At 59.6% G+C, this 26641-nt stretch overlaps 2 protein-coding genes across 2 annotated transcripts; both read left to right on the top strand.

Moving 5' to 3' along the window:
* Window positions 1–251: 251 nt before the first annotated feature.
* Window positions 252–13111, top strand: LOC122375038 (telomere-associated protein RIF1-like). The gene is made up of 9 exons (XM_043354184.1): window positions 252–360; window positions 4193–5612; window positions 5934–6239; window positions 6572–6884; window positions 9003–9292; window positions 9603–9794; window positions 9858–10007; window positions 12658–12752; window positions 12988–13111. The coding sequence occupies exons 1-9, from the start codon at window positions 305–307 to the stop codon at window positions 13109–13111; spliced, it is 2946 nt and encodes a 981-aa protein (XP_043210119.1). The 5' UTR covers window positions 252–304.
* On the top strand, window positions 13011–26641 carry LOC122374750 (cell surface glycoprotein 1-like). Its single transcript, XM_043353690.1, has 3 exons — window positions 13011–15480; window positions 24147–24550; window positions 25232–26641. The coding sequence occupies exons 1-3, from the start codon at window positions 13132–13134 to the stop codon at window positions 25902–25904; spliced, it is 3426 nt and encodes a 1141-aa protein (XP_043209625.1). The 5' UTR covers window positions 13011–13131; the 3' UTR covers window positions 25905–26641.

The raw sequence follows: 26641 nt of genomic DNA, 5'->3' as shown, positions 1-26641 counted from the left end.
CAAAATGGCATACTGGATGCTAAGCATTCTTTTCGATGTGACTTTGAATATATGTTCTCAGATGAAATTTAATTTGAACTAATTTATCGCAAATACTATGAAACATTGCAATTACAACACGTTAAATTACACATTAATTTATTTACTAGCAGATATCTTTAAAATGCCGCGCTAGTTCCGAATCTGACGCCAATGATACGTAAATAGCGCGGCCTCGCTGCGCGCGCGCGCGCGTCAGAATGTTATTGTTTGTTGTCATGTGACGGGGGTGTTTGATTCCGAGTTTTATTATTTCAATTTTGTCATGGAGACAGATACGGAAGTTGCACCATTGGTAAAATACTATGAAAAGATTGCAAGGTAAGCTTTATGCCCAAGTTCAAGGCATGATATGTATGTAACGGAGCTTCCTATTTCATTTCCTCTTGCTCTTGCTCTCGGCTCTGGCTCTCGCTACGTTGATGTGCTTTTATTTTTCGTTCTTGCTAGTACCTACTTAGGTACATCTTCTTTTCAAATGAAAAATTCATGGAGGACTTGAGCGTGTTTTCTTGCACTGAGGTGTTGGAGGGGAACTTTATTTGAACAAATGTCTAATGTTCATCCTGTGACACGTACGTATGTACAATTTGATATGTGGTCCTGGAACAAAGGCCTTTTTCACCATAAAATATGATAGAAAATAATTCCATGATGCATGCACAATAGGCATCAGTAGTTGGAGCGAGGGGCTGAGCTTCTAAAGTACCTATTTCATCATAGCATAATATTGTTTGGCAGAATGGCATTTTTCAGCATTCAGAATGACATGGTTTTTGTGATTCCACTTGTTTTTTGCGTATTCAATGTTGCTTGCCAAGTGTTTCATCAGTGTTTTATGCATGCTTGTATTGACATCAAAAGCCCTCTACATGGTACATACAACATCATGATTATGGTTTATTGAGTTGTGTGCTTCTTCCTTGCGGGGATGTAGTGGGAGATGGAATAGTGTAAATGGGTGAGTTGCCACCCTGTAGTATATTTGAGCTACGCACTTGTGTGTGGTGTAATCCTTTGCCCTGTTATAGCATCAAAAGTGTGACACTTCGTTTCCAGGAGGGAAACAGAAGCTAAGAGCAGTTTAACCCTATTCCTGGCGGGGGGGGGGGGGCTCAGGAGCCCCCCCTGAGGTTTTTTGGTTATTTCTCCCAAACGCTTTGAGCTAGGAAGCCCAAATTTTCTGACTTTTCCTAAAAGGCTTTTACACAACATTTCTGAAAATTTTGAGTTGATCTGACCTCAGGTCAGGTCACCAGAGGCGGTTTGGTGACCCTACCTCAGAAAAGTTTGCAATCACGCCAGAGCTAGAGTTTTTGACCGATCAATTTCTTCTCTTCAGGCTTTAGTTAGGGTACCAGTATGTGCAATTTGTATATCTCAGAATTTTCATATCTGTGACCTGAGGTCAGGCCAGACTCGTGACCTTTACATTGCAAGCCTATGGGAAAATATTGAAACGCCTCCTGCTTTGTGTAAACGAGTCAAAACCACCCAATTCTTTCAGTATTATGGAAGATTATCTCATCGGTGATGATCCTGGTGCCGCTAATTGACAGGGGCACCGGCAAAGGTCATCTGAGGTCATGTGACGTCATAAATCGTTTTTCTGTCAATAAATCACGACATGATGGTGCTAAAGACTTGTAAGTGGTACCAAACTGCTCGCCTGGTCAAGGCGCGTCGTTTGGTATGCAGCATGACCATACCCCACAACCTCATTGATGAATGACCTGACCTTGACCTCAGGTCAAATTTCAAATTGACCTGTGAAGGTCATCACATACTTATTTCGCATCGCCTCGGCGAGAGCAACAAAAAATGTATTGGTTTTATGTCTCTATGTTTCTTAGTTTAAAAGTTATATAGGTAACTAATTCCAAAACGTTTTATCGTTGATGACCTCTGGTGACCTCAATATTGACCTGACCTGAAAATGTTTTATGTAAAAGTTGTAGATCTTTAAACGACCTATCAAACGCCGTTCGCCGTTTGTCGCTGCGATGTGTAGTTTCTGAGATCTGAGGGGGGGGGGGCCGAATCGCCCCCCCCCCCCCCCGCCAGTTTCTTGTCCCGGCGGAGCCCGCCAGGAATAGGGTTAAAGGCCACCGTCCACTATGCGGAGCGCTATGCGGATTGCGGAGCACTTGCGGTCCGTACGGAATTTAACACAGAGCCCTATGGGCGCCTGCGGTTTCCGTCCGGAGTCCGTCAGGAATGTCTCCACATCCGGACAGCAAACTGAGAGCTCACGCACACTCGATATCACTTGTTACAAAAAGAAGATATGGCCATTGCCTAGCATCACAAGATGGTGCCATGCCAAGGAAATAATTTTTATCTACTTTGTCTTGAAAGAGTAGAAATTCAATCTTAAATTTCCAATTGAAAACTCGAAGACGGGCGACGGCCCATGTCCGCATCCATTCCGTCTGCGTTCTCCGCACACAGTTCAACACGTTGTACTTTGGTACTTCGTCTCTGCGACATCCACTTCGGATGTCGATGATTTCGACTTGAATAAATTTAGCTCTGACTATCTTGCCAATCATACTAGATCTGCTATTTTTATGCCCATCCTGGAGTTGCTTGATCACGCAGTACCTATGTCACTAATCTTGTCTTGAATCAGTATCAGTCAACTCATTACCACAAGGAAGGTGTACTCTGTAATTGGGGGAACTAATGAAGTGTTTTGGAGGTGCACTTCCTTTTATAATGGTCTCACTTTCACTGGGCACTACTACCAGTAAAATGCTTTTTGAGCAAACAATGAGCGAGCGAGAGAGTGAGCCGGTGAGCCCTGCATGTGTGGAAGGACGAGAGGCAGGTACCTTCAACTGGCTTGCTCACAGGCCACAGCACCCTACTAAATGGTCACTAGCAGTGGGCCAAATTTGGAGGCAATCAGTTCAGCCATTCCCGAGATCTGGGAGAGGCTCCCTGCATGTGTGCACGTGTAGACTGTACAAAGTGACCTTTACACGCCACCCCACCAACTCCCTAACCACGTATCAGATTTGAGCGCAATCGGCCCTGCCGTTCTAGAGATCCAGAAGCGTCCCTTGCACGTGCTCACGTGCAGTAGCACCGTGACCATAACACATGGGAATGCATTGGCCGGTGGGTGCCTACCTGCATGCCAAGTTTCAGCGAAATCGCCCCAGTAATTGTGGAGTTATTTTTATGGGAACAAATGTCACAACTCTTCTTTTTCCTTTTTGCACTAGGGTGTCTTGTTTTGTTTGCTTGTTTTGTTTGTTTATTTTGTTGGGTTAGGCCCTTTCGGTATGACAAGACCATTTCAGAGCCGGAAGGATGATAAGAATTAGGGGGAGACATTGGTCTGGGCAGACACCCTAGAGTGTCGCCGGGGCTGAGCCCCTCCGAATGGACAGGCCGACCAGCCCTCCAAGACCGGCTGCCGTCCGAGGGGTCGGCAACAGGTCTCTTTGAGGCACTGAGTGGGAGCCCGTCCGCCAGGGGCGCTGCAGACCGGGCGATAGAGGGCAGCACGGGTCCTCGCTGGCCTACGAGGACGATCGACTGGGCTGGCCACGACTGGTGCGGAATAGGGGGCAGAGCACGTGTCGTCGTATATTTCAGTTGTTCACACCTCTGAGAATGAAAATGGACTCTTTGAAAAAGAACCTCACAAGCTGAAGCTGACCATTGAAGTTGAACTGTCTGGTGATTATTATTTCAATGACGGCGGCCGTGTTCCACTGACTGAAGCGACAACTTGAGCTGATTTAATTAATGACTTTTGTCTCTGGAAACTCCCATTATCTGACAAGTCAGAACGCATCTGGAATATCCGGGCTGGAGTAAGGAAAAAACACCAGTATGCAGCCAAAGTTTGTTCAAGACTAATATTTCATGACACCTGATCGTGCAGCATCTTTACGCTGTCACAGCTCAACAATTTATTGGTAACCCTGTCACAGCTCCCAAATGCTGCTTATGATCGCGTTTTCTGGTACCCTTTCGCTACTAACATGTAGTTCATGGCTGTCTGTCCCGCCGACGATGGCAGACCCCTTCCTTCAGATCTCATTCAGTTTGCACACCGGCAAGATGCCTGTGCAATTTTTTTACCATACAGATAGCTGGTCTCTCGCTGAGCAGTGACATTAACTCCCCCCCCCCCCAGGCACCTGCAGGAGCGGCCGGCCGTGGCGGAAAAGGAGGCGGCCACTCTGCTGAAGCGCGCCTGTGCGCACGCGCAGCACCGTGATGTGGACCTGAGTCGGACGGCGCTGACCGTGCTCGGCGTGCTGCTGCACCGGCGCGCGCCGCCGGCCGAGCTGGCCACCGAGGTGTCCGGCTGGCTGCTGCCGCTGCTGCACCAGCTGCTGCGCCAGCCGGCTGTGGAGGCGCGCCGGCCGCTGGTGCGCGCGCTCTGGTGTCTGGAGGCGCTGGTGGGGGCCGGCCACCTGCCCGAGGAGCGGCCCGAGCCGCTGGCGCAGCTGGTGCGCACGCTGCTGCGCGCCGGCATGCCCAGCGCCGTGCAGATCCGCGCCGTAACGCTGGTGCGCCGGGTGGCGGGCTCGCCGGCCGCCGGCCCGACAGCACTCGTGCCGCTGGTGCGCCTGCTCTGGCCCGTCCTGCTGCGCTCCACCATGCCGGCCGTGGCCACCGAGGCCGAAGAGACGGTGCGCGCGTGTATGGCGGTGGCCGGCGTGCAGGCCGCGTTCACGGGCGAGCTGCTGGCTATGGCCACCTCGGGCGGCTACCTGGCTCAGCTGCAGGAGGCGGTGACCCGGCCCGAGTGCGGCGCGCAGGCGCTGACCGCCTGGGCGCTGCTGGTCGACTGTCTGGGCGCCAGACTGCAGAGCACGGCGCTCATCAACCAGGTGCTGCAGGTGATCCAGGCGCCGTTCCGCAGCAACAACAACGAGCTGCGACGGCGCAGCTTCGTCGCCTGGCGCTCAATGGTGAACAATTTCCTGGCGTCGGGCCGGCTGCACGAGAACCCCAAGCGTCTGAAGCTGCTGATCACTCCACTGACGCAGGGTAACACGGGCCGGCCGGCGGTGGCGGTGGAAAAGTTCCGCGTCTGGTGGACGCTGCTGGCCGGCCTCGGGCCGCACCTCAGTGCCACCTTCGACACTACCACAGAGCCCTTCCTGCGCTTCTGCTTTGTGCCGGCCGATAAGGGCCTGGCCAACGGCGGGGGCGGCGGCGCGCGCGACCGTGTGGGCGGCGTGGTGCTGCAGCTGGCCGATGCGCGGCCGCTGGCGCGCGCCGCCCTCATACAGCTGCTCTCGCCGGGCTGCCGCCAGTTCGCCGCGGAGTCGGTGGCGGCCCGCGAGCACGAGGCAGTGACTGGTGCGGTGTTCGCGCGCCACGCGGCGCTGCTGGCCGACTCGGCGGCTGCCTGTCTGCTGCGCGCGCCCGCCGACGGCCTGGCGGAGGTACTGTTGGAGCCGCTGCTCGACTGGACCACACGCCACCTGGAGTCGCAGGCGTCACTGGGTCTGACCCGCGAGCAGGGCCTGCCGGTGACGGCGGTGCTGCGAGCGCTGGACACCCTGCTGGCCGCGCAGCTGGAGTCGCCTGTGGCTGAACAGGTGGGTGCAGCCGCGGAACGGCTCGGCGGCCACAGCGACAGGGTGCTCACAGTGGTGTGGGGCGGCCGGGAGGATTGTATTTGGTGCGAGGTGGTCGATGATAGACGAAATTCCTTTGTTTTGATATTGCCGCTAAAATGAATTAACGGCGAGTATTTACAGCCTTTTTATTGGTAATCACTGACTGAAACATTTGAACTCCGGTCCACATTCGCGTAAAATTGACCACTTGCCTGGTGCCCTTGAGGCTTCACTTTTAAGTGCCCCAGCCCCGGCCCGTCCCGCTGCGGTCGCTGACGGGTCTCTGACTCTCTGCCTCAGGTGGTGATCGTGGCCGATCGTCTGGTGGCCCGCCTGCCGGAGAGGTTCGTCTGGTCCTCGTTGCACCAGATGGAGGGCGCCGGCGGGCCGCCCGCGCTCTTCCTGCTGCGCTCGCTGGGCCGGCGGCCGAGCGGCGAGCCGTCCGGCGGCGCCGCGCTCTCACGGCTGGTGCGCGCGCTGGGCGCGGACGCGCTGCGCCGGCTACCCGAGCTGGTGGCGTTGCTGAGCGGCGCGGAGCTGGCCGAGGAGCTGCGCCCGCTGGTCTGGCACGACACGGCGGAGACGCTGCTGGAACATATCGAGAAGGTGAGCAGAGGCGGGGCAGGGAGTTACTGAGCGGGTGGCGGCGGTGGGGAGGGGAGGACGCTGAGCGGACGGCGGGGGGGGGGGAGGTTGGTAGCCACTCGGAATGATGGGGGCCTGGGCGGATGACGGTAACTCTGAAGTCTAAAGGATAGTGTTGTCACTGTGTTCAATGCTGATGGAAAAGTGTGTCAATGAGAAATATTTGATAGCTGGGTCCCTGCCAATATATTTGAGTCCCTCTCGGTGGTTCTGTTCGGTGGGTTCCCCTATCCGCGGCTCACGACTCCCCTCCCCGGTTCACCCAGCTCACGGCTCCCCCGTTCCGTCCGCAGACTCAGGAGGTGGACAGCGGTGACGCGCTGGGCCACGACTTTGGCCCGGTGTCTGCGCTGCTGGCGGCCCCGCTCAGCTGGCCGCCGCCGGCCGCCGGCCCCCACCTGCACACCTGGTCGCGGCTGTACTGCGCGGCGCGCGTGGCCGCTGAACTGGTGGCCACGGCGCCGCCGAACGCTCTGGCCGCGGAGGTGGCCGGCCGGCTGCGCGCGGCGGCGCCCCTCGCGGTGCCGGCGGCAGCGCACTGTCTGAGGGTGATGGCCGAGACCGCCCTGCTCAAAGAGACGGACGGAGCGCCGCGCTCCGGCACTGGTGAGCGACGTGAGAGGGAGGGACGGGTCACAGCAGGAGCAGGGAGGACGGGACGGGCTACAGCCAGAGCAGGGTGGACGGGACGGGCTACAGCCAGAACAGGGTGGACGGGACGGGCTACAGCCAGAGCAGGGTGGACGGGACGGACTACAGCCAGAGGAGGGTGGACGGGACGGGCTACAGCCAGAGCAGGGTGGACGGGCCGGCGAGTTACCTAAGTGTGGAACTACCTAGCGCCGAGCCGGCCGGATGACGTCACACCACGGCCAGTGCCGGCGCGGCGGCAGACTGGCCGAGATTGGCATGGTCTTAACTTGGCGAAGAGGCATCGGACGCCAAACTTCTGCTGTAGCTATTAATCACATTTCATGCGTTTCTTCCATGTGTATGAGCTATCAAGTCCTTCGAATACCTAATGTGTAGGTGAGCGTACCTGCATTTAGCAGTGTGTGCTATGCTATGTGGATGGGCACATCCGACAGTCGACACACTGCGCAATGGATTCCGATATTGCTTGGCTGATTCTGGCTTTGTGTCTTCGAACGAACCATTGAAAGGGAGGACGTCATTTTTAAAGGTTGTTAGGTGCACTCAAACGTTTTAAGATAAGCAACTGCTGATTGAATTTCTGGCGAGGGTTGGTGGAACGCTCTGTTTACAAATGAGTATCTACCTACCTAGTACCTACCTGCAGTGGCAAATAACTGGGTCGCGGTCAGTTAGGCATGATTCACGAAGTCCCTTATCTTTTATTAGACTTATTAAGCCCAATGTGCAACATTTGCGTCTTTTCGCGTTGTATCGGGTAGCAAATGAGAAAATCTGCTTCTTCTCCACAGCCCTCAATTCAAGAAACCGTCCTTTTCCTTATCGCATCATTCCAGAACATAATTTTCAAACATGGATATCTTCCCCACAAAAAAAAAACTGAAGCAGTTTCCTTCGGCTCCAATGCGCCGCTCGCCCAGGGAGACGGAAGTGTTATATTCTCGGCGGTCCAGTCTGCATTCTGCAGCACACTCAAACTTGGCGGACCCCCAGCGCACGACTGAACGATTCGTATTGTTGTGAGTGACTGTGACAATTCACTGGTGGTTTCGGAATAATTAACAGGCGGCGCAGCCCAGTGCCTCTTACAATGAATTACAGTGGCGAATGCACTATTGCAGAGAAGAAATGGATTGAGCAGATGCCCAAGCTCGCTGTATTATCAATTAAAACATTAGGTACGCTTTACATTTTAATCAGGCAATCTAAAACAAACGACTTGCGAGTTGCGACCCTTCCGCCTTACATAACTCGGCAAAATGCCCCTGAGTCGGCTAAACTACACTGCATCTCTTCAAACCTTAAGTATTTTACAATTTACCACTCAGCTATGCAACAGGCTTATAATTCACTGCTCAAGTCTCAACCCCTTTTTCCCTATCATCTTTTTGGCACCGTCAATCGCCATCTGCGCTGCCCACTGTCCAGCAAATAATCCGGCCGTCTCCAGTTCTCTGGCAGGGGCTTCCAAACTCAAGCGAACTCGCCGAAGTTTCGCCATTCAATGCGCAGGATCTGTACAATTGAGTTTGAGAGCCTCTGGGTTGGCTCGGCGCGCCTGCGCAGCGCCGTTGGTCCGGCCAAGTACGCGAGTGACGTCATGCTATAAGCGTCATCCCCCGACCAAAGTCACCAATCAGAGCCCTAGAATCGACTTGTAGTTCCACACTTAGGTAACTCGCGGACGGGACGGGCTGTAGCCAGAGCAGGGTGGACGGAACGGGCTACAGCCAGAGCAGGGTGGACGGGACGGGCTACAGCCAGGGCAGGGCAGGGTGGACGGGACGGGCTACAGTTAGAACAGGGTGGACGGGACGGGCTACAGCCAGAACAGGGTGGACGGGACGGGCTACAGCCAGGACAGGGTGGGCGGGACGGGCTACAGCCAGAGCAGGGTGGACGGGACGGGTCACAGCCGGAGCAGGGTGGAAGGGGAAGGGACGGGCGTTACAGACAGAATTTGACAGAATGTTTAGGAAGTTCATGCTAGTTGCGGCGCCCATCGCGAGTTCTCCGCTCTGTCGCACCGCCGCCTCCCCGCTTGGTCTGACCGCTATCTCCCCGCCGCAGGCTCGCCCCTGAAGCGCCGCGGCCCGTCTCCGTCGGACGCGTCAGCGGCCGTCCTGGAGGCCACCGTGCCGCAGCTGGCGCCGCTGCTGCTGCTGCTGGCCGACCTCTGCTCCCAGCTGGAGGAGCACGCCACGCCCGAGGCTGTCGCCGACCTGGCCGAGAGCGTGCGCCGGCTGTCGGGCGCGCACGTCGCGGCGGCGCCGGCCACCGCCGTTCTGGTACAGACGCTGGGAGCGGCCACTGCGAGCTTGCTGCAGGTGGCGGCGCCGAACTCACCCGTCCGAAACAAGGTACGGTGGAGGTGTGGGCTTTCACCGTCCGAGAGGGGTCAGGGTAGGACACTCACCCGTGCATGACAAGGTAAGGAGGCCGGTGGTGCTCCGGGGCTTGCTAGCGGACGGTGGTTTTGCTACATTATTTTTTTTTTTTTTTGAGTTGCGTTGGCCATGCTGTAAGATGATGCACTTATTTAGTAACAGCCGTGATGGTTATATATTCCGTGATGGTTATATATTGGTTATATATATAGATGAGTTTTGTTACCTATCATTGACCTCTCACGTGTCTGTGTGCGCTCACCCCTGTCCCTGTCTCCGCCAGGTGCTGTCGGCGTACGAGGCGGTGGTCGGTCTGGTGCGCCAGCGGCTCTCGGAGCTGTCGCCGACGGCCGTGCTGGCGCAGCTGGCTCCGCTGCTGGAGGCGGCGCCGGCGGCCGAGCCCAGCCGCCGGCTGTGGCACGCCGTGCTGGCGCCGCGCCGGCCCGCCGTGCCCGAGCACCTGGCGCCGCTACTGGCGCGCCTGGCGCCGCCGCCCGAGCCGGAGCCCGCCGCCGCCGCCGGCTCGCCCGCCTTCAAGCCGCGCCGCCGGCTGATGGAGGCGCTCTCGGCCGAGAAGGAGCGCCGGCAGCGGGCGGCCGCCAGCCCCAACAAGACGGCCATGTCGCCGGGCCGGCCGCCGCCGCCGGCTGCGCCGCCGTCCCCGGCCCGCGGCGGTAAGGAGGACACGGTGAGTACCCACCGGGTGTGTCAGCGGGGAGCTGAGGGGCCGCGGCGGCCTGGCTGGTGTCTGCCGGAGGCACGCGTCGCAGGGCACGGCGGTGGTGGCTGGTTTGGTGCTGTGCAGTGGTAGCTGGTGGAGCTTGTTTGGTGTGCCCGGCTCGGCTTTAACAATTTTTGTTTTGTTTTTCTGTTATGAACGCCGCAGCTCTCGTTTGGAGTTTTGCTTAGAGTTACTTGGTGCTTGGTGTTTTCAATTTTTGGTTCCTGGTACATTGGTGTGCTGCCTAACCGGTGAATGGTTTTGTTAAGTGTACTCACGAATTTAATTTTCTTTTGTTGATGTTTGTTGGAGAACCTAATTATTGCAATTAAATGACTTATTATTTTGACATTTTATTTTCTTCAAAAACTTCACTGCTTACACGGCATTGCGTTGTCAATATACCGGCCGCAGACCTTCATCAGCGTTCATCAGCTCGTGCGGTATGAAATGGAGACGGGGGAGGCGGGGGGGGGGGGAGTACTCAGGTTGAGGAATCGTCTATCGTGCTTCAGTACGGAGATCGGAACGGGTTTTGATGATTTCTACAGTTTTGCTTCTGAAGAATGGCCTATGATTCGGCCCCGAATGGCTTATGATGAATCTCAGAGCTCTCAAAAGGTTTTAAAGGTGTAGATTTACATAGCCTATGCTATAGGTGTAAGATGCCTTTAGGCTGTGCAATTCACGCGTCAGTTTTGTTCCTCGCTTTTGCGTTGTTCTCCGCACTTTTCCCTCCTGTGGCATCAGAAACTGTCGAGGTACGCAGCTTCATTCCTGTAGATGATTTATAATTTGTATTGTGACCTTTCTGATCGAGCGGACTAAGCACAAAGCTGAGCAACGCATGTTCGAACGAGGCTTCAGTAGGTGGCTAGCAAACGCGTTGTGATGTTCAACTCTCTAATTCATTTATCATCTTTTCATGTTTCTCGGTGTGTTTATATGTGAGATATGTTACGCCATTCCGGACAAACATGGTCTTGAGAAACAGGCCAAGGGTCGTTCGGGTCAGGGTCATGAAATTTTCAGTGTAGGTGTGAAAGTGATCAACTCGAAGGTACTCAAAGTTTCGTCGCGATCGGCCGCTTTTTGCGCGAGCTATTCCCCCCCCCCCCCCCAAAAAAAAAAACGAGGAATGTCCGTTCGACTCGCGCAATCACAGCAAGAACTATCGGTAAAGAGTGTGATATTTTTCCAGAGGCAAATTTAATTTTAAAGCTTCTAAAATGCATTTAACGCATCATAAACATCGAATGGCTTTGCCCTTTAATGGCTCTGGAAGGTATAACTGAAGTTGGATGAAAAATACTGTGCTCGAGGTGCTATATGAAAGCCACACGCTCCTTATTCACAAACAGAGAGACACATCCCACTCTCCCTTACACTGACGAAGGTCTGTGGCCGATACACTATCACATCAATTAAGTATTGCCACTTAGCATTTTAATTATTTTCATAAATAATATTTATATAAGGTTGGTCATTTAATTGCAATAGCCTAGCGCCTGCCTGTTCGCACGATCGGGGCGCTGCGCTGAGGGTACGGGTCCGTCTATTCGGCCGTCTGCGGCGGCGCTGACCGCTGCCGCGCGCGCTGCTAGGTGACAGGGCTGCAGCAGTCTGCCGAGGGCCGGCGGGTGCCGCTGATACGACTGGCCCGGCTGCCGTGCTCCTCGCCGCTCGGCGGACAACCTGAGGCGAGTGACAGGGACGGGGGGACGGGTCACCTCCTCACCTGGCGGACAACCTGAGGCGAGTGGCAGGGACGGGAGTGGACGGGGGGACGGGTCACCTCCTCACCTCTTGGCGGACAACCTGAGGCGAGTGGCAGGGACGGGAGGGGACGGGGGGGACGGGTCACCTCCTCACCTCTTGGCGGACAACCTGAGGCGAGTGACTGGCCGGAGCAGGGACGGGAGGGGGTGGAATGGGGGTCGGGAACAGGGATCGGAGCGGCCGGAGCAGGGCGGGACGGTTCCGGACAGGGTCCGGAGCGGGGCGGAACGGTTCCGGACAGGGTCCGGAGCGGGGCGGGAGCGGCCACAGGAGTGATGGGTGGGGGTGGAGCAGGGATGGAAGGGGCGCCGGTGACCCCCGCAGTGTTGAGCACCCTACCAGAAATGACTGCCAATGCCCAACCTATAACAACTCTCAGTTTTCGCAACGCATGTAGATGTCAACTCGGTTTTTACCCCGTGTATCACATTATACTGTCTGTTATTTGCACGTGATTGGTTAAATAATTGATTTCTTTATTGTTCCATCTCGGCTTGGTTGCTTCAGCTTGGGAAGGCTTTTGAGGCGTGGTATCTGGCTTATTGGTCGAGCGCTTAGATTGGTTTACCTCACCAGGCTGACGCTATGCCTACAGCGTGGTCGGCGCGGTAGTGTGCCGATATACGCTCATTGTTTGCAATTCGTGTTTCTGAAAGCATCAAGAGTTTCATTATTGTAATTATCGGTGGTATGCGTTATAAAGTTGAGATCGATTATTTCGTAACTTAGACAGCCGATCAATCCGTCGTAAAAACACATTTCTATCGTTACTGAACGTCATATCCAAGCAGTAAGCACCCCCGATGTCTGACGCCCGTTTGTCTGTGTGCGGTTCCAGTTCGTGGTGATCCCGCCGTCCCCGGCCGGACCGCGGCCGCTGACCGAGCATCAGCGCGAGGTGCGCGCCGCGCCGCGCGACTCGATCCCGGCGCTGTACGCCGACCTGTCCCAGGACACCCAGCAGCTGGCGGCCGCCGCCGCGGCGCCGGACGACAGCCAGACCGGCGCCGAGCTGAGGACGCCCGCGGCCCCGGCCGGCGGCGCCGCCTCCCTGTCGGCCTCCGGGAGCCGGTCGGGCGCGCGCCGCCGCCTGCTCGGCACCGAGTCGCAGCCGGAGCCGGGCGCCGTGTCGTTCGCCGGCGCGGTGGGCGGGCCGCCCGCCGCCCAGTCGGAGGAGCTGCCCCGCCGGGCTCCGCGGCGCGTACGGCCCAGAAGGCTGCGGCAGTCGCTGCCGGGGCCGGCGGGCGCGGCGGCGACGGGGCCCGCCGGCGCAGTCGCCACCAGTGGACTGAACATTCACACAGAGGAGGCTATGGACGCGCCCCCGACCACAGTGGACGACGCCGCCTCCCCAGCCAAAACAAACGGCGCCGCCTCCCCAGCCAAAACAAACGGCGCCGCCTCCCCAGCCAAAACAAACGGCGCCGCCTCTCCGAAGAACACGGACAGTGTTGCGTCCTCGTGTAAGGTGGACCCCTCGCCTTCGCGCAAGACGGATCCCGCGCCCTTGAGTAAAACGGAGGACGCTACGACCCCGCCGTCGCCGCCAAGCGGAGAGGCTACCAAGACGGCAGTGAAGGCTGGGGACGCCGCGGAAACCGGAGCGGACGCCGCCGACGCAGACCGCTCGGACGTGCTGCCGGCCTCTAAGGACGCGCCCGCCGGGGAGGGCGACGCTTCACCATCCCCCGGCGACGCTCCGTCACCCTCAGAGGACGCTAAACCACCCTCGGAGGACGCTGAACCACCCTCGGAGGACGCTGAGCCATCCTCGGAGGACGCTGAGCCACCCTCTGGGAACGCTCCGACACCATCCAGCAACGCGTCGCCGGTGGGCCGGCGCTGCAGGCCGCGGCGGACCATCAAACGCTCTCCGCAGGTGGCCGCGTTCATCAGCAGCGCGCGCCGCCTGCTGGAGGCCGACAGACGCCGGCGGAGGCGCTCCGAGCCGGCGCCCAGCGCCCCGTCCGGCGCCGACGAGCCGGCGGAGGCCGAGTCGGCGCCGGCCGTGCTGCAGGCCGATCCCGACACGGACGGGCCGTCGCTGGCGCTGAAGAGGCGGAGACTGAGCACGAGCAGGTCGGCTCGGTCCGAGGGGGGCTCCGATCCGGACTCCCAGGCCAGCCAGCAGCCGAAGCGCGGAGCGGCCGGCCGGCTGGCGGCTGCCGAGGCGCGGCGCGCGCGCACTCGCCGCCGGCGCACCGCCGTGGTGACGCTGTCAGAGAGACGTCTCATGGAGGAGAGCCCGCCGGAGCCGAGCCGGCCGCCGGCCGCCGCGGCAGCCACCGACCCCGGGCGGCCGGAGGAGGAGGGATCCGTGGAAATGGACACCCAGACGCCGCCGGAGCAGTGCGGCGCTCCACCGCCGGAGGACGATATTTCGACGGAGCTGTCGGCCGACCCGACAGAAGAGGAGCCGCCGGTGAAGGTCGCTGCGAGCGAGGAGCCGGGCGGGACAGAGCGGATGGTGACGGAGGAACAGGACGCGACAGAAACGACGATGAGCGACGACCAACGCGTCGTGGCACCGGCGGCGAGCGACGAAAATGACGCGTCAGAGCCGGCGAAGAGCGACGAACAAAACGCCGCGCCGTCATCGGAGGGGATTCCAGAAACCGAGGCGTCCGTTGCCCAGTCCAATGGGCCGGTGACTGATGGCGAAACCACCGCGGTAGGGGAGAGCGCCCCTCCGGTGGACGAGAGTGCCAGTCCAGTGGGCGAGAGCGCCTCCACCGTGAACCAGAGCGCCCCCTCGGCGGATGAAGACGCCACTCCAGTAGACGAAGATGTCCCTCCAATGGACGAGAGCGCACCCTCGGACGAAGCTGCTACCGGTGCCGCTGCAGCGACTGCCGCCGACACAGCCGACATCACTCCCTCTCCTGCGGCCGCTGACGCCCCTACAGAGAGTCCGCTGAAGGCTCCGGCGGTGCCGGAGGTCGTCGTGGAGACCCAGTCGGAGCGCGCGGACCGGGCCGTCACTCCTCCGCCGCCTGCCGCTGCGCCCGTCTGTGGTGACCCGGAGCCGGTGGGCAGTGTGAGTGTGACTGAATCACCGCAGACGGCGGCCACTAACTCGGACAGAACCGCCCCGGTGGAACCCGGGGTGACGGTGACAGACTCCAACGGGCCGGCCGCTGTGGAGCCGCCGCCGGAGGAGCACGAGGGCACGCCTCTGAAGCGGGCCGTGGTGCGCCTGTCGCGCCTCTCCGAGCCGGCGGTCTGCAGCGCGCGCCGCCAGCTCGGCCTGGACGAGCCAGCCGCGCGGAGCTCGGAGGCTGCCGGGGACGCGGCGCCGGCGGCCGGCCCGCCACCGCCGCCTGCTGAGTCCGAGGAACTGTTCGCCTCCCCCGAGCTCAACGGCGGTCTGCCGCCGAGACGCGCCGCCGCCCCCGCGCCGCCGCCAGTGGCCACGTCCCGCGCCGCCCGCCTGGTCGGGCTCGCCCAGAAGCGGCAGGCGCCGCCCGCAGACGCTGCCGAGAGTCCCGAGCGCGAGCGGTCGCCGCCGGCGCTGCCGCCCACGCCGTCGACGCCGGTGCAGCGGCGGCCGCCCTGGGCCCGCCACGTGTACTCGCCTCAGGCGTCCCCCAGCGCGGGCATCTTGAAGCGGAGGCGGCTGATGGGTCCGCCTTCTGTCGACTCGCCGCCCACGCCCGGCAAGGTAAGGCAACCGGATGATGGGTCCGCGGCCCCGTCCGTAGAGGCTGGCGCCGTGCTATTGCAGGCCGCCATTCCGTGACCTGGACGAATGATATTCGGATGCTAACGGTAATGCTTCAATGCTTAATTCTCTTCAATAAGCAACAATATTATTTGATCGGCGCGGAAGATTTGACTAAGTAAAATCCGTCAGTCCTCTTTTGCCGTGGGTCTGGTTCGTTCATCTCCCTGCTGTCTCCCTAAGGGTCTGACAAGAGCTGCACAGACTCCTGTCTGTTCCGTCAGCTCCGGCCGTCTCCGGCCGCTGACAGTGTGTCGTGTCTCCTCCCCCGCAGCCGGGTCCAGTTCAGTGAGCCGCCCGTCTGACAGCGTGTCTCCAGTTCAGTGAGCCGCCCCTCTGACAGCGCGTCGTGTCTCCAGCTCAGTGAGCCGCCCGTCCGACAGTGTGTCTCCAGCTCAGTGAGCCGCCCGTCTGACAGTGTGTCTCCATTTCAGTGAGCCGCCCGTCTGACAGTGTGTCGTGTCTCCAGCTCAGTGAGCCGCCCGTCCGACAGTGTGTCTCCAGTTCAGTGAGCCGCCCGTCTGACAGTGTGTCGTGCCTCTAGTTCACTGAGCCGCCCGTCTGACAGTGTGTCTCCAGTTCAGTGAGCCGCCCGTCTGACAGTGTGTCTCCAGTTCAGTGAGCCGCCCGTCTGACAGCGTGTCGTGTCTCCAGTTCAGTGAGCCGCCCGTCTGACAGTGTGTCGTGTCTCCAGTTCAGTGAGCCGCCCGTCTGACAGTGTGTCTCCAGTTTAGTGAGCCGCCCGTCTGACAGTGTGTCGTGTCTTCAGTTCAGTGAGCCGCCCGTCTGACAGTGTGTCGTGTCTCCAGTTCAGTGAGCCGCCCGTCTGACAGTGTGTCTCCAGTTTAGTGAGCCACCCGTCTGACAGTGTATCCAAGTCACTGAGCCGCCCGTCTGACAGTGTGTCGTGTCTCCAGTTCAGTGAGCCGCCCGTCTGACAGTGTGTCTCCAGCTCAGTGAGCCGCCCCTCTGACAGTGTGTCGTGTCTCCAGCTCAGTGAGCCGCCCGTCTGACAGTGTATCGTGTCTCCAGCTCAGTGAACCGCCCGTCTGACAGTGTGTCTCCAGTTCAGTGAGCCACCCGTCTGACAGTGTGTCGTCATCGTGTCTCCAGTTCAGTGAGCCGCCCGTCTGACAGTGTGTCGTGTCTCCAGTTCAGTGAGCCGCCCGTCGGACAGTGTGTCAACAGTTCAGTGAGCCGCCCGTCTGACATTGTGTCTCCAGTTCAGTGAGCCGCCCGTCTGACAGTGTGTCGTGTCTCCAGTTCAGTGAGCCGCCCGTCGGATAGTGTGTCTCCAGTTCAGTGAGCCGCCCGTCTGACAGTGTGTCGTGTCTCCAGCTCAGTGAGCCGCCCGTCTGACAGTGTGCCTCCAGTTCAGTGAGCCGCCCATCTGACAGTGTGTCTCCAGCTCAGTGAACCGCCCGTCTGACAGTGTGTCTCCAGCTCAGTGAGCCGCCCGTCTGACAGTGTGTCGTGTCTCCAGTTCAGTGAGCCGCCCGTCTGACAGTGTGTCGTGTCTCCAGCTCAGTGAGCCGCCCGTCTGACAGTGTGTCTCCAGTTCAGTGAGCCGCCCGTGTGACAGCGTGTCGTGTCTCCAGCTCAGTGAGCCGCCCGTCTGACATTGTGTCTCCACCTCAGTGAGCCGCCCATCTGACAGTGTGTCGTGTCTCCAGCTCAGTGAGCCGCCCGTGTGACAGCGTGTCGTGTCTCCAGTTCAGTGAGCCGCCCGTCTGACATTGTGTCTCCAGTTCAGTGAGCCGCCCGTCTGACAGTATGTCTCCAGTTCAGTGAGCCGCCCGTCTGACAGTGTGTCTCCAGTTCAGTGAGCCGCCCGTCTGACAGCGTGTCTCCAGTCCAGTGAGCCGCCCGTCTGGCAGTGTGTCGTGTCTCCAGCTCAGTGAGCCGCCCGTCTGACAGTGTGTCGTGTCTCCAGCTCAGTGAGCCGCCCCTCTGACAGTGTGTCTCCAGCTCAGTGAGCCGCCCGTCTGACAGTGTGTCGTGTCTCCAGCTCACTGAGCCGCCCGTCTGACAGTGTGTCGTGTCTCCAGCTCAGTGAGCCGCCCGTCTGACAGTGTGTCTCTAGCTCAGTGAGCCGCCCGTCTGACAGTGTGTCTCCAGTTCAGTGAGCCGCCCGTCTGACAGTGTGTCTCCAGCTCAATGAGCCGCCCGTCTGACAGTGTGTCGTGTCTCCAGCTCAGTGAGCCGCCCGTCTGACAGTGTGTCGTGTCTCCACCTCAGTGAGCCGCCCGTCTGACAGTGTGTCTCCAGCTCAGTGAGCCGCCCGTCTGACAGTGTATCGTGTCTCCAGCCCAGTGAGCCGCCCGTCTGACAGTGTGTCTCCAGTTTAGTGAGCCGCCCGTCTGACAGTGTGTCGTGTCTCCACCTCAGTGAGCCGCCCGTCTGACAGTGTATCGTGTCTCCAGTTCAGTGAGCCGCCCGTCTGACAGTGTGTCGTGTCTCCAGCTCAGTGAGCCGCCCGTCTGACAGTGTGTCGTGTCTCCAGTTCAGTGAGCCGCCCGTCCGACAGTGTGTCTCCAGCTCAGTGAGCCGCCCGTCTGACAGTGTGTCTCCAGCTCAGTGAGCCGCCCGTCTGACTGTGTGTCGTGTCTCCAGCTCAGTGAGCGGCCCGTCTGACAGTGTGTCTCCAGTTCAGTGAGCCGCCCGTCTGACAGTGTGTCGTGTCTCCAGCTCAGTGAGCCGCCCGTCTGACAGTGTGTCGTGTCTCCAGCTCAGTGAGCCGCCCGTCTGACAGTGTGTCTCCAGTTCAGTGAGCCGCCCGTCTGACAGTGTGTCGTGTCCCCAGCTCAGTGAGCCGCCCGTCTTACAGTGTGTCTCCAGCTCAGTGAGCCGCCCGTCTGACAGTGTGTCTCCAGCTCAGTGAGCCGCCCGTCTGACAGTGTGTCTCCAGTTCAGTGAGCCGCCCGTCTTACAGTGTGTCTCCAGCTCAGTGAGCCGCCCGTCTGACAGTGTGTCGCCAGCTCAGTGAGCCGCCCGTCTGACAGTGTGTCTCCAGTTCAGTGAGCCGCCCGTCTTACAGTGTGTCTCCAGCTCAGTGAGCCGCCCGTCTGACAGTGTGTCGCCAGCTCAGTGAGCCGCCCGTCTGACAGTGTGTCGTGTCTCCAGCTCAGTGAGCCGCCCGTCTGACAGTGTGTCATGTCTCCAGCTCAGTGAGCCGCCCGTCTGACAGTGTGTCTCCAGCTCAGTGAGCCGCCCGTCTGACAGTGTGTCGTGTCTCCAGTTCAGTGAGCCGCCCGTCTGACAGTGTGTCGTGTCTCCAGCTCAGTGAGCCGCCCGTCTGACAGTGTGTCTCCAGTTCAGTGAGCCGTCCGTCTGACAGTGTGTCTCCAGCTCAGTGAGCCGCCCGTCTGACAGTGTGTCGTGTCTCCAGTTCAGTGAGCCGCCCGTCTGACAGTGTGTCGTGTCTCCAGCTCAGTGAGCCGCCCGTCTGACAGTGTGTCGTGTCTCCAGCTCAGTGAGCCGCCCGTCTGACAGTGTGTCGTGTCTCCAGTTCAGTGAGCCGCCCGTCTGACAGTGTATCGTGTCTCCAGTTCAGTGAGCCGCCCGTCTGACAGTGTGTCGTGTCTCCAGCTCAGTGAGCCGCCCGTGTGACAGCGTGTCGTGTCTCCAGCTCAGTGAGCCGCCCGTCTGACAGTGTGTCGTGTCTCCAGTTCAGTGAGCCGCCCGTCTGACAGTGTGTCTCCAGTTCAGTAAGCCGTCCGTCTGACAGTGTGTCTCTAATGCAGTGAGCCGCCCGTCTGACAGTGTGTCGTGTCTCCAGCTCAGTGAGCCGCCCGTCTGACAGTGTGTCGTGTCTCCAGCTCAGTGAGCCGCCCGTCTGACAGTGTCTCCAGCTCAGTGAGCCGCCCGTCTGACAGTGTGTCTCCAGCTCAGTGAGCCGCCCGTCTGACAGTGTGTCGTGTCTCCAGTTCAGTGAGCCGCCCGTCTGACAGTGTGTCGTGTGTCCAGCTCAGTGAGCCGCCCGTCTGACAGTGTGTCGTGTCTCCAGCTCAGTGAGCCGCCCGTCTGACAGTGTGTCGTGTCTCCAGTTCAGTGAGCCGCCCGTCTGACAGTGTGTCTCCAGTTCAGTGAGCCGCCCGTCTGACAGTGTGTCGTGTCTCCAGCTCAGTGAGCCGCCCGTGTGACAGCGTGTCGTGTCTCCAGTTCAGTGAGCTGCCCGTCTGACAGTGTGTCTCCAGTTCAGTGAGCCGTCCGTCTGACAGTGTGTCGTGTCTCCAGTTCAGTGAGCCGCCCGTCTGACAGTGTGTCGTGTCTCCAGCTCAGTGAGCCGCCCGTCTGACAGTGTGTCGTGTCTCCAGCTCAGTGAGCCGCCCGTCTGACAGTGTGTCTCCAGTTCAGTGAGCCGCCCGTCTGACAGTGTGTTGTGTCTCCAGCTCAGTGAGCCGCCCGTCTGACAGTGTGTCTCCAGCTCAGTGAGCCGCCCGTCTGACAGTGTGTCGTATCTCCAGCTCAGTGAGCCGCCCGTCTGACAGTGTGTCGTGTCTCCAGTTCAGTGAGCCGCCCGTCGACAGTGTGTCTCCAGTTCAGTGAGCCGCCCGTCTGACAGAGTGTCTCCAGTTCAGTGAGCCGCCCGTCTGACAGTGTGTCGTGTCTCCAGCTCAGTGAGCCGCCCGTCTGACAGTGTGTCTCTAGTTCAGTGAGCCGCCCGTCTGAGTGTGTCGTGTCTCTTGTTCAGTGAGCCGCCCGTCTGACAGTGTGTCTCCAGCTCAGTGAGCCGCCCGTCTGACTGTGTGTCGTGTCTCCAGCTCAGCGAGCGGCCCGTCTGACAAGTGTGTCTCCAGTTCAGTGAGCCGCCCGTCTGACAGTGTATCGTGTCTCCAGTTCAGTGAGCCGCCCGTCTGACAGTGTGTCGTGTCTCCAGCTCAGTGAGCCGCCCGTCTGACAGTGTGCCGTGTCTCCAGTTCAGTGAGCCGCCCGTCTGACAGTGTATCGTGTCTCCAGTTCAGTGAGCCGCCCGTCTGACAGTGTGTCGTGTCTCCAGCTCAGTGAGCCGCCCGTGTGACAGCGTGTCGTGTCTCCAGCTCAGTGAGCCGCCCGTCTGACAGTGTGTCGTGTCTCCAGTTCAGTGAGCCGCCCGTCTGACAGTGTGTCTCCAGTTCAGTAAGCCGTCCGTCTGACAGTGTGTCTCTAATGCAGTGAGCCGCCCGTCTGACAGTGTGTCGTGTCTCCAGCTCAGTGAGCCGCCCGTCTGACAGTGTGTCGTGTCTCCAGCTCAGTGAGCCGCCCGTCTGACAGTGTCTCCAGCTCAGTGAGCCGCCCGTCTGACAGTGTGTCTCCAGCTCAGTGAGCCGCCCGTCTGACAGTGTGTCGTGTCTCCAGTTCAGTGAGCCGCCCGTCTGACAGTGTGTCGTGTGTCCAGCTCAGTGAGCCGCCCGTCTGACAGTGTGTCGTGTCTCCAGCTCAGTGAGCCGCCCGTCTGACAGTGTGTCGTGTCTCCAGTTCAGTGAGCCGCCCGTCTGACAGTGTGTCTCCAGTTCAGTGAGCCGCCCGTCTGACAGTGTGTCGTGTCTCCAGCTCAGTGAGCCGCCCGTGTGACAGCGTGTCGTGTCTCCAGTTCAGTGAGCTGCCCGTCTGACAGTGTGTCTCCAGTTCAGTGAGCCGTCCGTCTGACAGTGTGTCGTGTCTCCAGTTCAGTGAGCCGCCCGTCTGACAGTGTGTCGTGTCTCCAGCTCAGTGAGCCGCCCGTCTGACAGTGTGTCGTGTCTCCAGCTCAGTGAGCCGCCCGTCTGACAGTGTGTCTCCAGTTCAGTGAGCCGCCCGTCTGACAGTGTGTTGTGTCTCCAGCTCAGTGAGCCGCCCGTCTGACAGTGTGTCTCCAGCTCAGTGAGCCGCCCGTCTGACAGTGTGTCGTATCTCCAGCTCAGTGAGCCGCCCGTCTGACAGTGTGTCGTGTCTCCAGTTCAGTGAGCCGCCCGTCGACAGTGTGTCTCCAGTTCAGTGAGCCGCCCGTCTGACAGAGTGTCTCCAGTTCAGTGAGCCGCCCGTCTGACAGTGTGTCGTGTCTCCAGCTCAGTGAGCCGCCCGTCTGACAGTGTGTCTCTAGTTCAGTGAGCCGCCCGTCTGAGTGTGTCGTGTCTCTTGTTCAGTGAGCCGCCCGTCTGACAGTGTGTCTCCAGCTCAGTGAGCCGCCCGTCTGACTGTGTGTCGTGTCTCCAGCTCAGCGAGCGGCCCGTCTGACAAGTGTGTCTCCAGTTCAGTGAGCCGCCCGTCTGACAGTGTATCGTGTCTCCAGTTCAGTGAGCCGCCCGTCTGACAGTGTGTCGTGTCTCCAGCTCAGTGAGCCGCCCGTCTGACAGTGTGCCGTGTCTCCAGTTCAGTGAGCCGCCCGTCTGACAGTGTGTCGTGTCTCCAGCTCAGTGAGCCGCCCGCCTGACAGTGTGTCTCCAGTTCAGTGAGCCGTCCGTCTGACAGTGTGTCTCCAGCTCAGTGAGCCGCCCGTCTGACAGTGTGTCGTGTCTCCAGTTCAGTGAGCCGCCCGTCTGACAGTGTGTCGTGTCTCCAGCTCAGTGAGCCGCCCGTCTGACAGTGTGTCGTGTCTCCAGCTCAGTGAGCCGCCCGTCTGACAGTGTGTCTCCATTTCAGTGAGCCGCCCGTCTGACAGTGTGTCGTGTCCCCAGCTCAGTGAGCCGCCCGTCTTACAGTGTGTCTCCAGCTCAGTGAGCCGCCCGTCTGACAGTGTGTCTCCAGTTCAGTGAGCCGCCCGTCTGACTGACAGTGTGTCGTGTCTCCAGCTCAGTGAGCCGCCCGTCTGACAGTGTGTCTCCAGTTCAGTGAGCCGCCCGTCTTACAGTGTGTCTCCAGCTCAGTGAGCCGCCCGTCTGACAGTGTGTCGCCAGCTCAGTGAGCCGCCCGTCTGACAGTGTGTCGTGTCTCCAGCTCAGTGAGCCGCCCGTCTGACAGTGTGTCGTGTCTCCAGCTCAGTGAGCCGCCCGTCTGACAGTGTGTCTCCAGCTCAGTGAGCCGCCCGTCTGACAGTGTGTCGTGTCTCCAGTTCAGTGAGCCGCCCGTCTGACAGTGTGTCGTGTCTCCAGCTCAGTGAGCCGCCCGCCTGACAGTGTGTCTCCAGTTCAGTGAGCCGTCCGTCTGACAGTGTGTCTCCAGCTCAGTGAGCCGCCCGTCTGACAGTGTGTCGTGTCTCCAGTTCAGTGAGCCGCCCGTCTGACAGTGTGTCGTGTCTCCAGCTCAGTGAGCCGCCCGTCTGACAGTGTATCGTGTCTCCAGCTCAGTGAGCCGCCCGTCTGACTGTGTGTCGTGTCTCCAGTTCAGTGAGCCGCCCGTCTGACAGTGTATCGTGTCTCCAGTTCAGTGAGCCGCCCGTCTGACAGTGTGTCGTGTCTCCAGCTCAGTGAGCCGCCCGTGTGACAGCGTGTCGTGTCTCCAGCTCAGTGAGCCGCCCGTCTGACAGTGTGTCGTGTCTCCAGTTCAATGAGCCGCCCGTCTGACAGTGTGTCTCCAGTTCAGTAAGCCGTCCGTCTGTCAGTGTGTCTCTAATGCAGTGAGCCGCCCATCTGACAGTGTGTCTCCAGCTCAGTGAGCCGCCCGTCTGACAGTGTGTCTCCAGCTCAGTGAGCCGCCCGTCTGACAGTGTGTCGTGTCTCCAGATCAGTGAGCCGCCCGTCTGACAGTGTGTCGTGTCTCCAGCTCAGTGAGCCGCCCGTCTGGCAGTGTGTCGTGTCTCCAGCTCAGTGAGCCGGCCGTCTGACAGTGTGTCGTGTCTCCAGTTCAGTGAGCCGCCCGTCTGACAGTGTGTCTCCAGTTCAGTGAGCCGCCCGTCTGACAGTGTGTCGTGTCTCCAGCTCAGTGAGCCGCCCGTGTGACAGCGTGTCGTGTCTCCAGTTCAGTGAGCCGCCCGTCTGACAGTGTTTCTCCAGTTCAGTGAGCCGTCCGTCTGACAGTGTGTCGTGTCTCCAGTTCAGTGAGCCGCCCGTCTGACAGTGTGTCGTGTCTCCAGCTCAGTGAGCCGCCCGTCTGACAGTGTGTCGTGTCTCCAGCTCAGTGAGCCGCCCGTCTGACAGTGTGTCTCCAGTTCAGTGAGCCGCCCGTCTGACAGTGTGTCGTGTCTCCAGCTCAGTGAGCCGCCCGTCTGACAGTGTGTCTCCAGTTCAGTGAGCCGCCCGTCTTACAGTGTGTCTCCAGCTCAGTGAGCCGCCCGTCTGACAGTGTGTCGTATCTCCAGCTCAGTGAGCCGCCCGTCTGACAGTGTGTCGTGTCTCCAGTTCAGTGAGCCGCCCGTCGACAGTGTGTCTCCAGTTCAGTGAGCCGCCCGTCTGACAGAGTGTCTCCAGTTCAGTGAGCCGCCCGTCTGACAGTGTGTCGTGTCTCCAGCTCAGTGAGCCGCCCGTCTGACAGTGTGTCTCCAGCTCAGTGAGCCGCCCGTGTGACAGCGTGTCGTGTCTCCAGTTCAGTGAGCCGCCCGTCTGACAGTGTGTCTCCAGCTCAGTGAGCCGCCCGTCTGACAGTGTGTCGTGTCTCCAGCTCAGTGAGCCGCCCGTCTGACTGTGTCTCCAGTTCAGTGAGCCGCCCGTCTGACAGTGTGTCTCCAGTTCAGTGAGCCGCCCGTCTGACAGTGTGTCGTGTCTCCCCCACAGCGGCGCGCGGTTCAGTTTGCCGACCCGCCCGTCTCGGAGAGCGTGGAGATCCCGCGGGCCGGTCGGCCGCCGCTGCGCGCCTCTCGCGGCCGCGGCCGGCGCGGCCTCAGGATGGAGCCGTCACAGGACTTTGAGGAGTCGCCCCCGGCGGCGTGCGGCGACTCGGCGGGCCTGTGCCCGGCGCTGGCCGACTGCACGGACAGCGTAGCCGAGCTGGTGGACCGGCTGACGTCTGCCTCGTGGCGCACGGGCCTGGTGCGGCTGCTGTCGGCACGCGGCGTCAGCACGGTGGGACAGCTGGCCAGACTGCCGCCGGCGCAGCTGGCCGACCTGCCGTTCCGCTCGCCGCGCGTGGAGACGGTGACGGCGGCACTCAGCGGCTACCTGGCCGTCCGGCAGCAGAGGTCAGTGCCCGACTGCGGACAGACTAGGGCAGACAGACTGGGAAGGACTGGCGGACAGACAGAGAGAGTGGCGGCCAGGTTTTAGTAATTACAACGTTGAACTCGAGCCTATCCGAGTCCATGTCGAGTTTGCTGTTAGCTGGTCATAATGTTTTACGGGAGTCAGGTCTGCCACTAGAATAGCGACAACAGTCCTCAGGTTTTGACTGGGACAGACTGGTGATCTTTTGACATAACTGCTTTAACCAGGAATGTTTACCTTGCTCTTATGACAAAAAGGAAAATTTATATAAAGCCAAACACAAAATTAAGAAACATTTGGATTTGTGGCTTTCTCAACCTGTAATTAATAGTATTCTTAAGACTATTTGTTTTTGAAAATAAGAGACGTATGGTTAACACTTATGAGCATAATTACCGTGTCTATCAAAACAGTGCAAAAAAACATCCAACAGTTGACTTTGGTGCTATATGTCTATCCAATTAATACTGGGACGCGACGGCCCGCAAGCGGCACAGGAAAGAAGTGCGCGGCTCTTGACTTTGTAGATGCTTTCGATCAAAATATTTGGTTCCACTTTAGGTCGGATATGTTTTTGCATGACAGAGTCCCGCTGTTTATCCCTGGCATGGATCGAAACTCTTGTTCCATCTCTTGACTGCCCTGTCGTGCCTGCCCAGGACGGACGCGGCCGGCAGGACGGCGCCCGCAGCGCCACCTGGCGACGTGGAGGAGCCGACACTCGGCGCCGAGGAGGCGACACTCGGCGCCGAGGAGCCGGCACCCGACGGCGAGGGGCCGGCATCCGACCTGGAGGAGCCGACACCCGACGTGGAGGAGCCGACACCCGACCTGAGAGAGCCGACACCCGACCTGGAAGAGCCAGCCCCTGCCGTCGAGCAGGGCCCGGCCACCTGCTGCGCGTCCACGCAGACCTGTTCGCCGGCCCTGGTGGACGCGGCCGCCGGCCCGGCCGCCGCCCTCGCCGTCCTGGCCGCCGTCACCCAGACGCCGCCGCCGCCCGAGCTGCAGTCGGCGGCGCAGCAGACGGCGCCGCCCCAGCTGCGCAGCACCGGCCAGCAGGCGGAGCCGCCGCGCCGCGAGGCGGCCACGGCCACCGATCGGCCGGCGCGGCGTACCGCCGGCGTGCAGACGGCCCGGCCCGCCGGCCGGCACGTCCACGTTCAGGCGGGACCGGCCACGGCCGACGCCGGCACGGCCTGCGAGGTGACCAGCACGCAGGAGGGCGGCACGCAGACCGAGGGCGGTCTGAAGGAGCTGGTGGTTCCCCTGCTGCGGGCCGCCTCACGCGCCGAGCTGCTAGAAATTTGGGTGGCGTGTTTGGCCGAGTGATGGAAGGGGCGTGTCTGACCGAGCGAACGGTGGAGTTGTGGCGTGTTTGGCCGAGTGAGTGTGGAAATAGTGGCGTGTGAAAGTGACGACACTGTCCCGAGTGCTGCTGTGTTAGTGACGATGGCAGAGCTCGCGTCCGTAACGGACCATCGTCCGCTCTTTCAGTTCTTGAAACTCAGTCTGATTCTGTTATTTTAGAATGTAGAGACTTGTGTCATGTTCACACCCACGTCATGCTAGAAGTGCCAAGTAGGATGCACATAAGGCACGCCAGTGTAGCTGCCAACTGGTGGCGAATCCGTGCCAGGAAGGTCCGTGGCGGGCGGTGGATGAGCTTTCGTGTACTGTCGTGATAGCTGATTAACCAGGGCGACTTCGGCGCATCGGACTGTCACAAATAGACGCCGCTCACTCCGTGCTTATCAGTTGGATTGTGCCACTGCTCCCGTAATTGAATAGAGCATTTGTAAGCGTGTCTAATTTATTGTTTCTGCTGAATGGACGGGTTGATCACGGGTGCGGGTGAAAACTGATCGTGAACCTCCTAATCGCGATGTTAACCGCGAACTCCGCCCACCACTCGCCACTGGCCACCGCTGACCTCCCGACATAACAACAACTCTGAAATCCTGACCTGACCCGGACGTGGAATTAGTCCTTGCTGCTCCGTATGGTCAAATGACCTTTGCCAGTGAATTGAGAATGCAAATGTTGCAATAAACGTTGTTCCACGACCC

This window comes from Amphibalanus amphitrite, unplaced genomic scaffold, assembly GCF_019059575.1.
Source record: "Amphibalanus amphitrite isolate SeventyFive unplaced genomic scaffold, NRLGWU_Aamphi_draft 000040F_arrow, whole genome shotgun sequence".
NCBI lineage: Eukaryota > Metazoa > Arthropoda > Thecostraca > Balanomorpha > Balanidae > Amphibalanus > Amphibalanus amphitrite.
The sequence above is the reverse complement of the archived record's forward strand: the minus strand, read 5'-3'. Positions and strand labels throughout refer to the sequence as shown.

Coding starts and splice junctions, on each gene's coding strand:
- LOC122375038 (XM_043354184.1), top strand. CDS start 305: ATGGAGACAGATACGGAAGTTGCACCATTGGTAAAATACTATGAAAAG. Junction 361..4,192: donor TACTATGAAAAGATTGCAAG/GTAAGCTTTATG, acceptor CCCCCCCCCCAG/GCACCTGCAGGAGCGGCCGG. Junction 6,240..6,571: donor TGCTGGAACATATCGAGAAG/GTGAGCAGAGGC, acceptor TTCCGTCCGCAG/ACTCAGGAGGTGGACAGCGG.
- LOC122374750 (XM_043353690.1), top strand. CDS start 13,132: ATGGACGCGCCCCCGACCACAGTGGACGACGCCGCCTCCCCAGCCAAA. Junction 15,481..24,146: donor CGCCGCCCACGCCCGGCAAG/GTAAGGCAACCG, acceptor TCTCCCCCACAG/CGGCGCGCGGTTCAGTTTGC. Junction 24,551..25,231: donor CTGGCCGTCCGGCAGCAGAG/GTCAGTGCCCGA, acceptor GTGCCTGCCCAG/GACGGACGCGGCCGGCAGGA.